General features: G+C 37.0%; 1 protein-coding gene across 1 annotated transcript in view; it reads right to left on the bottom strand.

Annotated features, from left to right (window-relative positions):
• PCCA (propionyl-CoA carboxylase subunit alpha) overlaps positions 1-17,044 on the bottom strand; it is a 422,256-nt gene that overhangs the window by 264,552 nt on the left and 140,660 nt on the right. The window contains 1 exon segment of the mRNA XM_030313554.1: positions 1,474-1,552. Within this exon segment, the coding sequence (XP_030169414.1) occupies positions 1,474-1,552 (79 nt within the window).

Below are 17,044 nucleotides of genomic sequence, written 5' to 3'. Positions count from 1 at the left end.
GATGCATAAACCTCTCCTCAATTTCCTGGGGCTGGGAACTCAAAGGTTAAGAACTCCAGATCTAGTATATAAACTGCATAGAGGAAAGGATTATTTTGTCTGTATTCCTGGAACACTACTAAAACAGTGCCTATCACACAGATCCTCAACCAATATTGTCACTCCATGCAATGAGTTTATTCTTACAGTCAGGCTCTGAGCTGTCAGCACAGAGCCCGACACGGGGCCCGAACCCATAAATCTCGAGATCATGATCTGAGCCAAAGTCAGATGCTTAACCAACTGCCACCCAGGCGCCCCAAGACTGGGGTTTAAAGAGCAGTATATGTTATCTCTTATAACGCCACAACACAACTAATTACTTTCTCTGATGCTCAACCAAAGAAACAATGGTGTTCTGAGATAATTTTCCTTTAGAGGTAAAATCATCTGTGCAAGTCTGCAACCTGGTGTTTTCCCAAAAGATTTTAAAGGGTAATAATATATTGCCTTGAGAAAATTTTTACCTTGCTTGTACACTTTAGAACCTAATTTCTGAATTAGGGTAGTGAACAACTTTCACGACAACTGCTCCAGACTTCTGTTTTTGAGAGATATGGGGGAGTGGGGAGGAAAGGAAAAGCAAAGGAACTGAAGAAAGCAGAACGATCTGGAAGACCACATTACTTCTGGGTAGAAAAAGGGCACCAAAAAGCAACATAAGACAATAATTAAGTCATTGTTTATCCCCTCCAACCCTCCAAAAAAAATGACATAAATCTCTTCTGCCATATCCGAAAATCCATAAAAACACAAACCTACATAGAAGCGCCTAAAACCTGTTTGTACTATGCAGTTTTCCCAAAAAGTTATTTTTTAATCACCATGATGTCATCAATGCATTGGATTTTTAAAATTTGGTTTTAAAAGTTACTTTTGATTTCTGAAACTACTAATAAGAAACTGGTCTACATTTACAACAGAGTGCACTGTATATAAAGGACATTTAGTAGTTTCAAATTCAGAAGAAATATATTCCACAGTATAGAATTATTGAAGTAGTTCACCATTTTTATAGACAAGCTATAGAAAGTACACACTGACTAATGCACGAATGAAATCATAACTGCCTTTAAATATATTTGCTTCAAATCTTCTGACCACACTCAGAATATACATCAAATGTTAGTAGCTTTTGCCTAAAAAACAGAATCATGACTATAATTTTTAAAATATAATATAAAAACAAAAAAGACAATCCTCCTTTGTTAATGCATAAAAAAGTAAAAACCTTTCTCTAACAGAACAATCATCATCAACATATAAACAAGAAAGTTTTCTGCATAATCTCCATTTTTTCCCATCTAAAAGAGTAAAAATTATCTGGTTATTGTAATTATTCCATTACACTTTTGGTATCTGTTTACTTGTCAGTTTAATAAAACTCCAGTAACTGCAATTTTCATCAAAAGTAGATTTTGGACAGCACCTCACCTGGTCTCTTCATCATCCCAGGCGATTCGCATGCCTTTCCCACCACCACCTGCTGAGGCCTTGATCATGACAGGGTAGCCTAACAGCAGGGAAGAATTAAACAGAAGTTCAGACTTTGATCATCTGGATGCATGAACATGACAACTGACCACATGTTCAATAACACAGAAGACAATAACTAATTTATTTAAAAGTTCCTTTCTTTAGAGTCAGGAAAATAACACCAGTGTAATGATCTCATATATATTTTAAAAATGAGAGGTGATCATTTCGAAAGAAAAAGACTATTTGTATCAATAAATATAACATTTTTACCAGTAATGAGATAAAAAGCTAAGAAAACATAAATAAGTTATTTGACAGAGGATTCCAAAAATAGAAGCACATATTATATTAACTAACCAAAGACACAAGAAGCAACTTTTATGACATTTACACACACACACACAATTCCTCCAAAGTACTGTTTGCATGCATCACAAATTAGACTCCCTTTTTCAAAAGTAATGATTTACATGTATTTGAGGTATTTTCATCTGAAAATTCACAGGGAACCCCTGCAGCTTTTATCAGCAAAAACTGACACAATGATTTGGGGAGAAATCAAGTCACATTATTCTATCATGGGTGGAAGCAGAAGGTCCAGGACTCGCTGTTATCAATGGAGAGGCTACTGCACTATCCCACTGATTCAACAAGGAATGCATATGCTAGCAAGTGTGATGAAAACACAAACTAAGACCCAAACAAATGACATCTCCAGCTAAAGTTTGATAAGAGAAAATGACATAAGATTTGTGACAGCTTGAGTTACCAAGAAAAGTTATAAAAGTCTCCTTGCTTAGAGGTTTCCTGAAAACAAGGTAGATACACTTATGTCTGAGACCACTTGTTTATGATCTTTTCTGAAGAAAGAAAACAGTGAGCACCAGGAAGACTCTTCCTGGCCTGTGATGCTCTAACAGCACTACACTCTAGCTATAGGATCTTAGAGGAAAAGGAAGAGAGGGCCAAATGTCATAGACCTTTAGCCCCTAAGCCACAAAACATAGCTCTTAACTTCAACTTAGTTAAAATGGTACTTGCTTTCTACGTGTTTCATAATTAATTCAATTTTTAAAATTCTCATGTTGGTTATATTTATGTGGGACAATATTTTAAAAGCAATGCTAAGTGCAGTGAGAAAAAAGATTAACAATACTGTTTTTACACTGGAGTGTCAGAATCTAGGAAGAGAGAGGGAAAGTACCCAAATAATTCTATCACTGGGAATTCAGAAGAGAAAAGTACAACAAGGTAAGAGGAAAGCGATTAAGGAAATCATCTTACAGCAAGGACCAAATATTTACGTGAGGCTGTGAAGGATGAGCAGGATTTGAACACTTTAGGCAGGAATAGCAGGAACAAAACAGGCAGGGAAGCATGGGATTGGCTTAAGGAATGACTAAAATAATCCAGCTGTAGAGTATCCGCAGGATGGCAGAAGAAAAAGAGAACCGAAACATAAATTAGGGGAAAAATATGCTTCACACTTTTGCATGCCACAGACCCTGCACAAGAGTGAAAAAAAAGGAGTATTCGTCTCTTTCCATGCTGTGGCCTCACAGGAATGTCCCATAAAGGAATCAGATTGAAATCATTCATGAGGAATCAGCCTGTTTTGGAGTAGTGAAGAAATAATACCTAAAAATTAGAAATTGGCATGCTTAAGAAATCATTAAAATTTAAATAAAATTTAAATCAAAAATTTAAACAAATGGTGGGGTGCCTCGGTGGCTCCGTCAGTTAAGGGACTTCACCTCAGGTCATGATCTTGCAGTTTGTGAGTTCGAGGCCCGTGTCAGGCTCTGCACTGATAGCTCAGAGCCTGGAGCCTGATTCAGATTCTGTGTCTCCCTCTCTCTCTGTCCCTCCCTCCCTCCCTCCCTCTCTCTCAAAAATAAAGATTAAAAAAAAATTTTTTTAATTTAAACAAATGGATCCATACTCCAAAAAACATGTTATCACTTCACCATCCAAAACTATTTATCCATACAAACAGGAAACAGGAAACCACAAGAGGTAATCTATCTATATCCCGTATCTCTGTTTTCAGTTCCCTCTGAGGATTAGGAAATTTGCAGTTATTCTGATTTCAGTATTAATCTCATCTTATTTACTATGGACCCTAGTTCAAAATAAGACTGGGAAAGTGTCCTTGGTCAGAAGGAACTAGATGGGGAAACAAAACAGAAGAAGTAACTTGTCAACAAGAAATTATTACATGCTCAGAAAAGATGAGTCATTGTTAGGCAACAAGGTAATACATAAGGCAATTACATATGGTCCCCCCAAAAGGAGGCAATGTAGCATGAGACCTGTCAATACATATAACCCAGGAAGACAAGATTCTCTGATGAAACTAACAAGTCAAATATAACACAATTGGGAGGGAAGAAGAAACTGGCATAAGCTAGTGGTGACATTACAGTCACCAACTCAATCTAATTTCTGAACTATAATTGGAAATAATATAAAACTAAGGTTTTATACTCCACTTCCTATGCCAAATAAGTCATTAAATTTCAGACAGAACATATTTTTATGTTGTCACCATGCCATGCAGAAACTAGACCTAGCCATTTCAAGAGGAGGGGAAACAATATTCCACACAGATGATGTTAAATAGTATCAAAGCGCCCAGTCCCTCATCCCTACTTTCTTACTGTGTCTCTGAAACTCTAAATGGGGTAAGTCATGAGGGACCAGGAACTGGAAGAAAAGGTAAAAAGATTCAACCAAAAGTAAAAATTCCTAGAAAAATCCAAAATAGTCAAGTAGATGGCTGTCACCACTCCCTCACTTTACCTGGTCTAGACCCAAAATTTCCACTAATGTTCTACCCCAATTTATTATCCATTGGAGTACTCACTTCTGAGTACTATGATGCAGTTCTTGCATAAATATGAATATACACACAACACATAAGGGGGCGGGGAGTACAATAAAGACAACAGAAGGATGTGACTGGGGGTGATCAGGGTTCCTTTTCCTTGAAGCCTTCTCCGAGAAAACATACTGAAACTGAGACTTGACTGAGCTGGAGCCTGCCCTCTGAAAACCGGTGAGAGAGGAACATTCGTGACAGAAAGAACGAGGTGGAAAGGCTACAATACAGGAGAGGGCAGCAACCTAATGTTGGGTTTGTGAAGATCGCTTTGGCTGTTCCGCAAGGGATGAACTGTCTGAGGACAAAGGTGGGCACAGGGAGACTGATTAAGAAGCTTCTGCAATGTTCTAAGGGTGAGCCAACTGTGGCTTCCATGGCTGGAAGAAACAAAGGCTTGCAGTTTGTTTTAGAGATAGAGTCAGCTTGACTTGCTGATAGTGTGGATATGGACGATAAGGAAATGAAGGAAGATTCTGGGAGTTTAGGCACTTTTCCCATTTTGTTATGGATTACAGGTCTAAAGGAACTTTTTTTTTTTCTTTTGAACAACTGATAGCACCACGTTGACCCATATAAGACACAATACAGACATAACCTCCCCCTTCAAGCAAAATCTGCCCCTATACTCGGTGTAACAACTTGGTAACTTAAAGCTGGCAAATGATACCTCAGTGATGCAATAGTCATAAAATAAAGAATTTTATGTGGTTCTTCACCTTCAGTTTCTTGAATTAAGATTTCGTAGAATATAATGACTGATGGAGATGAAAAATGGGGAAAAAAAAGTAAAAAGTGAAATATTTCTTGGAAAGTGTCCTATTCCTAATTTGATAGTGTAAATCAGAAATCTCTCCAGCATCAAAGAGAACATATGATTGGGGGGGGAGGGGTGTTCTTTTAAAAACAGTTGGAAAACATTTATAATTAGGCCTTTATTTCCTAAAAGTAGGGTTCAGAATTAAAAGAAAATGAAAGCTATTTCAGAGAATAGGACAGTCCTCCAGACGGACAGAATAGAATCTCATAATGGAACCTCAGAAGAGAGAACAAAACAATGGAGGGGGGGGGCGGGGAGTTTCTCAGACAACCAGGAAGGAAATCTCCAGCTAACAGCTGTATATTATAATTACAGGGAAATCAAGTATTATGCACTGCATTGGTTAGATTCCTTTTCTCTCCTTGAATAGTTCACTTATTACCTTTTTGATTTGGAGTTTGTGTGTATATTTATGGGAGGGGCTATCCTACATGAAAGTGATATTTTGAAAAATCCAAACTACTGTTGCATACAATATCCTACAATTTCAATTTACCTGATTGTCTCATTATTAGATTCAGAATAAAAATCTGTTAATACTACATAACTGAAATTGTACCCTAATTATTATATCACATCAGAAAGAAAAAAAAAGTCTAATTGTCCATTTCCTGATGAAGAAGTTTGATTGCTTGATTAAGATGGTGACCATTAAATTTCCTCATGAAAAATATGCCATTTTCAGTTTATAATTAGCAGACGATCTGTAGATCAACCTTTGGAAACTGTGAATATCCTATACTCAAACAATATTCCACCCAATAGTAATAATAAACTTTAATGAGTCTTGCTTTATATAATTTTTACACTGCTTATAGCAAAATGAGTTTTTAAAAATGCTGACAATTTTTGCCTCTTCTCACTGTTGTTTCTCCAATGACTAAAAGAGGGCCTGGAGAAGAGAATGCAAAATGTACTTACTAAATAAAATGTCTTAATTAACAATTTCAGTACTTGCAAATCCTTTATTTTTAGTACTATATTTCACTGTATAAACACACATTATTCATTCTAGTGTGAATAGACATTCAGATCTATGCATACAATGCTCCCATGAGTATTTCTGTATCTGTAGCTTGGAACCCTGTGCAAGAGGTATATGTCTAGGACTATAACTGTTGGATAGTATGCAACAGTTACAAAGTACTAAAAAATCCAGTTTCTTCACTATTCTTTATCTCCATGATCACAACACTTATACAAACTACCATTACCTCTTTATAGGATGCCTGTAGTAGCCTCCCAACACAACTCTCTGCTACTATAGTTGGTCCCCTCAGACTATACAGTGGTCACTGGAATTCTCTATTTTTTTTTCTCACCTCTCTCCCCAGCCTAAAACATTAAGAGTTTATGTTGTACCAAGAAACCATAGATGTTTAATGAAATTAAAATTATGAACTCAAGGAAAGGAAGAGTGGAAGGTACAAGATGGCTTAACATAAACTTGTTGAATCACAGTACCAGGTAAAGCTATGCTTGAGTTAAGGAAGCTTTAAAAAAAAAAAGGCACCTAAAAGGTATTAATATGAACATCAATTAACTGACCTATCAAACAAAATAAATTTTAACCGCTTTTACACTAAGATAAAATCCAAACACAAAATATAACATTCACAATGTTTACAATCCAATCAAAACTTAAGAGACACGTGAAGAGGGATGCCTGACTATCCCAGCCCCATACAGCATGGGACTCTTGTCTTGATCTTGGGGTTGTGAGTTTGAGCCCCGTGCTGGGTGTAGAGAGTACTTAAAAACAAAAACAAAAAACAAAAGAAAAAGAGAGAGAGAGAGAGAAAATGCAATCACCTCATGAGGAAAACAGTCAAAAGAAAAGAAGCCCCAAACTGAAAAACATACAACAGCTATTGCAAATTATAGCTATTAGAAACATTGTAAGTATGGAAAAGGATTTAAAGAAAAAGTCATCAACTACACTCCAATTAATTTTTTTTCTAAAAAGAAAACAGAATCATGTTGGGAGAAATTTTTAAAGATTATTAAAAATTAAAATTTGGGGAGCACCTAGGTGGCTCAGTTAGTTGAGCGTCAGACTCTTGGTTTCAGCTCAGGTCATGCACTCACAGTTTCATGAGTTCAAGTCCTAAGTCAGGCTCCGAGTTGACAGTGTGGAACCTGCTTGGGATTCTCTGTCTCCCTCTCTCTCTGCCCCTCCCCCACTCACACTGTCTCTGTCTCTCTCTCTCTCTCTCTGTCTCTCTAAACTTTAAAACAAAAAGTTAAAATGGGGCTCCTGGGTGGCTCAGTCAGTTGAGTGTCTGACTTCAGCTCAGGTCATGATCTCACAGTCTGTGGATTCAAGCCCCATGTCAGGGTCTGTGCTAATAGCTCAGAGCCTGGAGCCTGCTTCAGATTCTGTGTCTCCCTCTCTCTCTGTCCCTCCCCATTTGCACTCTGTCTCTCTCCCTCTCTCTCTCAAAAATAAATAAACATTAATTTTTGAATTAAAATAAAACAACTAAAAGGAAAAGATCCAACAATGTATAAAAAAGAATTATACCATGACCACATGGGATTTATTCCTAGTAAGCAAGGTTATTCCAACACTCGAAACATCAATTAATGTAATCCATCACATCAACAGGCTAAAGAAGAAAAAATATGACAGGACTATAGGAGCAGATGCAAAAAGTATTTGACAGAATCTAGCACCCACTGAGCTCAGCAAGCTACAAATTGAAGTTCTTAAACTTCATAAAGAACATCTATAAAAACCTACATCTAACCTTAAAGTTAGTGATGAGAACCTAGATGCTTTCCCCTTAAGTTCATGAACAAGGTAAGGATGTCCCCTCTTAGCACTCCTATTCAATATTCTATACAAGTTCTATTTTATGCAATAAGACAAGAAAAAGGTAAACACATTGGGAAGAAATAAAACTCATTAGCAGGTAATAGGATGTCTATAAAGAAAATCTCGAAGAGTCAACACAACAACCAAAAAATGTCTAGAATAAATGAATTGTAACAAGGTTGCAGGATACAAGGTCAATGTAAAAAGTTGATTACACTCCTATGTACCACTAATGAAAACTTGGAATTTGAAATTTAAAACACAGTACTATTTACATTAGCACCCCCCCCCAAAAAAAATTAGGCATAAATCTAACAAAAAAATGTATGGTACCTATATGAGGAAAGCTACAAAGTTCAAATAAAATTAAGGAAGATTTAAATAAATGGAGAAATATTCATGTGTATGAATAGGAAGACAATATTGTTAAGATACCAATTCTCCTCAACCTGATCTACAGATGCAATAAATCCCAATCAAAATCCCAGCAAGTTATTTTGTGGATATCAACAAACTGATTTTAATATTTATACAGAAAACAAAAGGCCCAGAATCACTAATAGTAAAGGAAAATAACAATTTCAAAATATTGATATAGGGCCAACCAGGTGGCCCAGTTGGTTGAGCATCCAACTCTTGATTTCAGCCCATTTCATGATCCCAGCGTCATGGGGTTGAACTCTGCATCAGGCTCTGTACAGACTGTGGAGCCTACTTGAGATTCATTCTCTCTCTCTCTCTCTCTCTCTCTCTCTCTCTCTCTCTGTCTCCCTCCCTCCCTCCCCCCCCGTCCCCTGCTTGTACTCTTGAAAATAATTTTTTTAAGTTATTTAAAAGACAAAGATTGGCACCACCCAATTTCAAGACTTATTATAAAGCTATAGTCAGCATGGTATTGGTAAAAGAACAAACAAATTAATCAATGGAATAGAATAAAGAGACCAAAAATAGACACACATGAACAGAGTCAACTGATCTCTGGCAAAGAAGCAAAAGCAATAGCAATTCAACAAAGGAAAGTCGCTTCAACAAATAGTGCTAGAACTGGACATCCATACACACACAAAAAACTAATCTAGACACAATCCTTAAAAGGTAACTCAAAGTGGATCTTAGACCTGAATATAAAAACAACCAAAGTTCTGGAAGATGAATGATCTAGATGTTCTAGATGACCCTGGGTTTGACAATGAGTTTTTAAAATAAACAAATTTTTTTTCAATGTTTATTCATTTTTGAGAGACAGAAAGAGACAGAGCATGAGCAGGGAGGGGCACTGAGAGAGGGAGACACAGAATCCAAAGCAGGCCCCAGGCTCTGAGCTGTCAGCACAGAGCCCAACACGGGGCTCAAACTCACAAACCACAAGATCATGACCTGAACCAAAGTCAGACACTTAACCGACTGGGCCACCCTGGCACCCCGACAATGAGTTACATGAGTTACAATGAGATACAACATCCAAAGCACAATCCATAAGAGAAAAACATTGATAAATATGTTCACAACATGTATCTGATAAAGAACTTGTATCTAAAATAGAGTTCTTAAAATCCAACAGTAAGAAAACTCAATGTAAAATCAGCAAAAGAGGTGCGTGGGTGGCTCAGTCAGTCGAGCGTCCAACTCTTGATTTCGGCTCAGGTCACGATCCCAGGGTGATGGCATCAAGCCCCACATTGGGCTCTGTGCTGAGCATGCAGCCTGCTTGAGATTCTCTCTCTCCCCCACTCTGTCCCTCTCCCCAGCTCACACTCTCTCTTTCTCTCTTAAGAAAAAAAAAAAATCAGTAAAAGATTTGAAGACACACCTCTATAAAGAAGAATGCAAAGATAGCAAACATAGAAAAAGATGCTCACATCTTTGCATTCAGGGAAATGCAAATTAAAACGAGATACTACTATATTCCTATTAGAATGGCTAATAACAAAAACATGCACAATATCAAAAGCTATCAAGGATGTAAAGCAACAAGAGAGCAACAGGAATGCATATTCACTGCTGGTGGGCATGTAAAATAATCTTACCCTACAACCCAGTAGTCAGAGTCCTGAGTATATACCCAACTAAGTTGAAAATTCATATCCACACAAAAACCTGCATACAAAAACTTTGTCCACAATTGCCAAAAACTGTAAACAACCAAGATCTCTTTCAAAATGTGAATGGATAAACAATCTGTTGTATATCCATACAATAGAATATTATTCAATAATTAGAAGAAATGAGCTATCAAGCCACAAAAAGACATGGAGGAACTTTTACATACATACAGCTAAGTGAAAAAAAAGCCCATCTGAAAAGGCTACATACTGTATGATTCCAACTATATGACACTCTGGAAAAGGCAAAAGCATAGAGGTAGTAAGCACTGTGTCCCAAGGGTTGCAGGGGTAGGGAGAGGAGGATTGAAAACATGAAGCACAAGGGAAACTATTTTGTATGAAACTATAATGGTAGAATTGAGTCACTATGCATTTGTCAAAACACATAGAACTACACAATGCAAACAGGGAACCTTACTGTAAACTGTGGACTGTAGTTAATAATGTATCAAGGTTGGTTTGTTAATTGTAACAAATGCACCACACTAACACCAAGTGTTAACAATTGGGGAAACTGCAGTGTGCTGGGGGTGGGGATGTATATAGAACCGCATGTACTTAACGATGTGTTCAATTATTCTGTAAATCTAAAATGGTGCTTAAAAAATAATTAAGTCTATTAATCATTTAAAGGGGGACAAACATTTGAAAAGACAGTTCACAAAAGAAGATTAATGAATGTGAAAGCATTAGGCATGTGAAAATATACTCATATTATGTATTAGGTATTAAGGAAATATAATTATAATCACACTGAAATAAAACTTACACATCCATCAGAATAACTAAAGTTAAAAAGACAGGCAATGTTAAGAGTTTTTCTGGAATAACTGGAACTCTCAAACACTTTTGTGGAAATGTAAAATGGAGGAAGGGACATTTTCAAAAAGGATAACAATGTTCTAGATCTTAATTTTGGCTGCATTTATTAAAGTTCACTAAGGTGTACACTTAAAATAGCTAGGCTTTATTCTTCATAAAATATACATCAATAAAAACGATTTTAGGAAGCAGACAAAAAGAACAGACCACCATCAAGTAACAAAAATTAGAGCTATCTCTTCAACAGCTACAGAACACAGCACAACCATTTCAGCACTATGCTGACAGAAAACCTCTATCAATCTAGATATGCACATGTGGCAAAACATCTTTCAAGAAAGAACACAAAACAGGGGCACCTGGTGGTTCAGTGGGTTGGGCATTCAACTCTTGATTTCAGCTTAGTTCATCATCTTACAGTTCATGAGACTGAGCCCTGCATTGGGCTCCATGCTAAAAGCACAGGGCCTACTTGGGATTCTCTCTCTCCCTCTCTCTCTGCCCCTCCCCAACTTGTGCACAAGTGTGCTCGCTCTCTCTCTCTCTCTCTCTCTCTCTCAAAAATAAACAAACATTGGGGCGCCTGGGTGGCGCAGTCGGTTAAGCGTCCGACTTCAGCCAGGTCACGATCTCGCGGTCCGTGAGTTCAAGCCCCGCGTCGGGCTCTGGGCTGATGGCTCAGAGCCTGGAGCCTGTTTCCGATTCTGTGTCTCCCTCTCTCTCTGCCCCTCCCTCGTTCATGCTCTGTCTCTCTCTGTCCCAAAAATAAATAAACGTTGAAAAATAAACAAACATTAAAAAAAAGGACACTGCTAATCTGAATAGAAACAAAACAAACATCAGTCTATATACTTTCAAGAGATACACCTAAAACAATGATTCACTGGTTGACTGAAAAGTTGGAGGAACACACAAAGAAAAGACCAAAATAAGGTGGCTTAGACATATTATCATCACATAAAACCAGATTTAAAAGCCAAAAAGTCACTACACTTTGCTAAGAAGTAAAATTAGCCAAGAAGATACATGTTATGCTGTTATATTACTTATTAACTTATCTTAAGAATATACAGAGGCAAAACCTTAACAAGCAAGGAAAAACTGAAAAATCCACTCTTTTACAAATTGATTATATAATCAAAACATCACTAGAATATTTGAACATCCTAACAGGTAGTGCTGACCTACTGGTTATCTATAAAATACAGCATAATTTGAGAATATACATTATTTTCAGGCACGGATGTAAGATGTAAAGTGACATGCCTTGGCCATAAGGTAATTCTTATCAAATAAGATTCTAAATAAAAAAGATCATATTCATTTAACAGAAAGCAATTAAGTTAGAAATCAATAAAATAAGCAGTGCCTGGGTGGCTCAGTCAGTTAACTGTTCGACTCCTTGATTTCGGCTCAGGTCATAATCTCACAGTTCACAGGATCTACCTCTGCATGAGGCTCCTTAGGATTTTCTCTCTCTCCCTTTCTCTCAGCCTCTCCCCTGTTCATGTTCACTCACTCACTCTCTCTCAAAAATAAGTAAACATTAAAAAAAAAAAAAGAAATCAATAATACAAAAAGTAGAAAATTTTCAGTTATTTTAAAATGCATTCTTAAAAAACACAGTCAAAAACCACAATAGAAATCTGGGGCGCCTGGCTGGCTCACTCAGTAGAGCATTCAATTCCTGATCTCAGGGTTGTGGGTTTGAGCCCCATGTTGGGTATAGAAATAGAAAAGAAAAAAGAAAAAAAGAAAAGAAAAAGACAAGAAAAGGGAAAAAAAGACAAAAGGAGAGAGAAGAGAGAGAAACAGAGAGCCAGAAAGACAGAAATCTGAAAATACCCAGATATGAACAGTTACGAAAAATACATATCAAAACTGTGAAATAGGGTTTTCAATTCAGATCACCACTTTAGGCCATTCTGCCAGCTGCTGGAAATATTATTGGCAACCAACAGCTGACTTGTCCTCAGCTTTCTGCCCAATCTTAGGGACAGCCCACACCCAATGGTGAGCTGACACCAGTGTACAAAGGTTCAATGTCATTGTCCCAATGTCATTGAAACAGTTATAAAAAACCAACTCAATATTCAGAACTCTCTGTAGGGTCAGCTAAGTCATTTGTTGAGTCTGCATCTCAACTCAACTCCTCTTTCAGTCTGGTGTCTTTCACTCCTTCACATATACTGGTCCCAAGTGTATTTCTGCAATAAACTTCCAGAATCTGTTTCCAAAGGAATTCCACCTATTACAAAGGAATACATTTGAAAGGCTATTACAGTGATCAGAGCAAGAGATGACAGGAGCTGAAACAGAAAAAGGAGCCGAGAAATGGAGAGAAGCTGATAAATTCAAGATTTGGGAGATAATGACTATCATGCACAAAGAGCAAAACCACACAATGAAATAGAATAGTGAACAGTGAATCATGGGAAAAGCCTCATTGCTGATATCGAAACTGAAACCTCTCCACTTCCTGCCTCTGTGATACATGACACTGCACATGGCAGAACTTCCATGAGCCCTCTTATTCCCTGAACAAGGCTGGCACAGAACAAGGCTGGCTCCCACAACATGACTGCTGGGAAGCAAACACACAGGACAAAGAAATAGTCTTTGTTGCTTAAGATCACAAGAGAAGACAATAAATATGTGGAATACTAGAGGGCTTATGAACTAATGACAACTATATGGACTTGAATAAAAACCAGCATATTACTAGAGCTTTCCAAGAAAGTACAATTCAGAATCTGCTAGGAAATGTGGCTGTCACACAACACTTGGCTACATTGAAAAGCTCCTATTGTATACACAAACAGAGGTAGTTTAAGTTCAAGCAATTTGAGGTAATGAATTCCATTATCAATGCATTACTCATGTTGTGTATACTTGGTCATAACATTTTCTACTGATCTTATTGCTGTCTTTTCTTTCCAAATCAGTAATAGTTTTAGCATTATCAACTTAGTTTTGCCATACACTTTGGGTTAACACATTTAGACTGAGGTGATACATATTTGCATCGAATACTATCTGGGATTTATCATCATCCAGTAACTGGAATGTAAACATGTTATGTATTGCAGTCCAATTATGAATGACTCATATCTCCACTACCACTGCAGATATATAATATATATATTCTCTAAAAAGATACTGTAAGTGATCGTTATTATCACTTTATTTTTCCCAATGGAAAATTTTTTAAAAGTGTGAAAAGAGCACAGGATGGTTTGCCCTTCCTACGTTGGCCATACACACACAACACAAATAACTACAGAAATATATTTAGTTTAAATAAGAATGAACCAATACTGCACACATAAAAATACAATCAAGACGTGTTATAAGCTAAAGTAAACCAAAACATAACATGACTTGTTTTGATTTGGCAAGGAAAAGCAATTATCCTTTTTAGAAAAACTGATCTTGTCTACCTATTTCCCTCTACTCAGGCAAATAAAAAATTAGATCCCTAGCTCTGCTCTAGGAACAAAAATAGAGCACATTTAATGTATTGATAGATTAGAGCAAAAGGGGTTCACACACAGCAAGTTTCCAAACAAAAACCAAAGGCTCAATGTTTTCACATTACTGTTGGAACATTATACACAGCCTCTTGTGTAACAGAAGAACAGAAAAAAGAAAAGGTATGCAAGAAAAACAAAAGATGAGGAAGAACTGAGAAAAGCAAAAGAGAGGCAATGGGAAAGAATATGGAAAAAATACACAGTGAGAACTTGTGAAATCACGCTAAAACCAAAACGTGTATGTTGGAGTAATAAAAGAAAATAGAAGTACCCTAAGTGACGGTGGGAAATGAAGAAAGGGGACATAGGACTCTCATTCCCCCATCTCCCAGGGATTATCATTCTGACCTCGAATGACCACATTACTTCAATGATGGGAAAAGAGCAAGGTAAAAAATCCTCACTTTTTAATGGATTTCACAAAGAACACCATTCTCTTCAACCTAACTTTTTCCTTAGGCATTTCTTATTAAATCTCCTTAGCATATTAATCATATCTTCTACTGTGGACCTATTTGGAAAATAAATTAACAGAATGTGAGATTGAGAAGAAGGTATACAAACTGTAATAGTTCTTCAAAGGTTTCTTCAATATATCTTCAACCACACAGCCGTATACCATGTGTGAAATAAACAGCATGAAATAGAGGAAATAAAAGATTTGGGGGCTTAGCCAAGTATTTTTATCCCTCTTAACACAATTTGTTCTTATGTTAAAAAAAAAAAAAAAAAAAACCACAAGCAACTTTTTATGTAATGATATGTCAAAAGGAAGATGGGAGGTACAGACAGGGGAAAAGAGCCAGAACAGAGAAGAAAGCAAGACCACAGCTCCTCCCCACTAACCAGAGCCAGAGGCCATGGCAGTCTGAAGACTAATATCAAAAAGAAACCAATGGAAGGGGGCACCTGGCTGGCTCTGTTGGTAGAACGTGCAGCTCTTCATCTAGGGGTTGTAAGTTCAAGCCCCACATTGGGTGTAGAAATTACTTAGAATAAAAATCTTAAAGAAAAACCACACACACACGCACGCACACACACACACGGGAGAGCCTATCTTGCTGAGAACATAAGATGTCACCATCAGAGAGAAGTGAGAAGGCAATAAGGATCAGTCACATAATCTCATACATCTGAATCTTAGATTCCTAAAACTGCCATTATCCCAGCCTAATGAATCCAAGGACAACCTTCGAGAATTGATGAATAGTTGTTAACAAGCACATACTAAATTTACTTGAATAATCTTAGATTACTTTTTAATTATCTACTTGCTGAGACTTTATCATGGTTTACTTAATGTTCCAGTTCTTCCCAGGTATCTCCATTACAAAATTCAAGATTAGGAAAGGAGGGGAGGAAGTGAGAAAATCTCTGTCAAATTATGGTCTATAAATATTGTGAAAAAAAATTTAATGTATGACTACTTAATTCATTTGTATACTGATATACACATTTCTATTTGTATTCATTCACTGAATAACCACTTGCTGAATATCTACTATGTGATAAGCATTGTCTTAAGTACTAGAAATGCAAGGAAAACTAACTCACATGGTCAACTTTATTACAAAACAGTAACTAAATGAACATAAAACAACCATTTGCAAGGATAAATAGAATCTGTTTAATGCAGGGAATCCCATGCTATTTTAAGAGAAAAGCAATCCATCAATATACTTCAATAAAAGCGGCAAGGAGATATTTCCATATTGAAATAAGTCCTGAGAACATTGCAGGACAAAGAACACACTTTATGAGATACTGTTTGGTTTGATATTATTTTATCCTTTCCTTAAAAATGCTTTATAACCCAATCATTCAGTCCTTCATGCCTTTTAATAAATATTTGAGAAAAATGTGTATTTTTCTAATGTTATGCAAAGTATTCTATATATATAAGGCCTAATTGGTTTATAGTGTTATTCAAGATCTGTATTTCCTTACTGATCCTCTGTAGATATTCTTTTTGTTGTTGTCGTTGTTGTTTTGACTTAAACAACAAACATTTATTTCTCATAGTTTTGGAGGCTGAGAAATAGAAGATTAAGTTGCTAGCAGATTCAGCGTCTGGTAAGAACTTACTTCTTGTTTCATAAACAGCCAAGAGTCCTCACATAGTGAGAAAGGCAAGGGAGCTCTCTGGGGTCTATTTTTTTTTTCATGGAATTTTTAAAAATATAATCTATTGTCAAATTGGCTTACATACAACACCCAGTGCTCATCCCAACAAGTGCCCTCCTCAATGCCCATAACCCACTTTTGCCTCTCCCCCACTCCCCCATCCACCCTCAGTTTGCTCTCTGTATTTAAGAGTCTCTTGTGGGGGCGCCTGGGTGGCGCAGTCGGTTAAGCGTCCGACTTCAGCCAGGTCACGATCTCGCGGTCCATGAGTTCGAGCCCCGCGTCGGGCTCTGGGCTGATGGCTCAGAGCCTGGAGCCTGTTTCCGATTCTGTGTCTCCCTCTCTCTCTGCCCCTCCCCCGTTCATGCTCTGTCTCTCTCTGTCCCAAAAATAAATAAACGTTGAAAAAAAAAAAAATTAAAA

Source organism: Lynx canadensis, chromosome A1 (genome assembly GCF_007474595.2).
Source record: "Lynx canadensis isolate LIC74 chromosome A1, mLynCan4.pri.v2, whole genome shotgun sequence".
Lineage (NCBI taxonomy): Eukaryota > Metazoa > Chordata > Mammalia > Carnivora > Felidae > Lynx > Lynx canadensis.
Note: the sequence above shows the minus strand (reverse complement) of the source record. Positions and strands in the feature narration are given on the sequence as shown.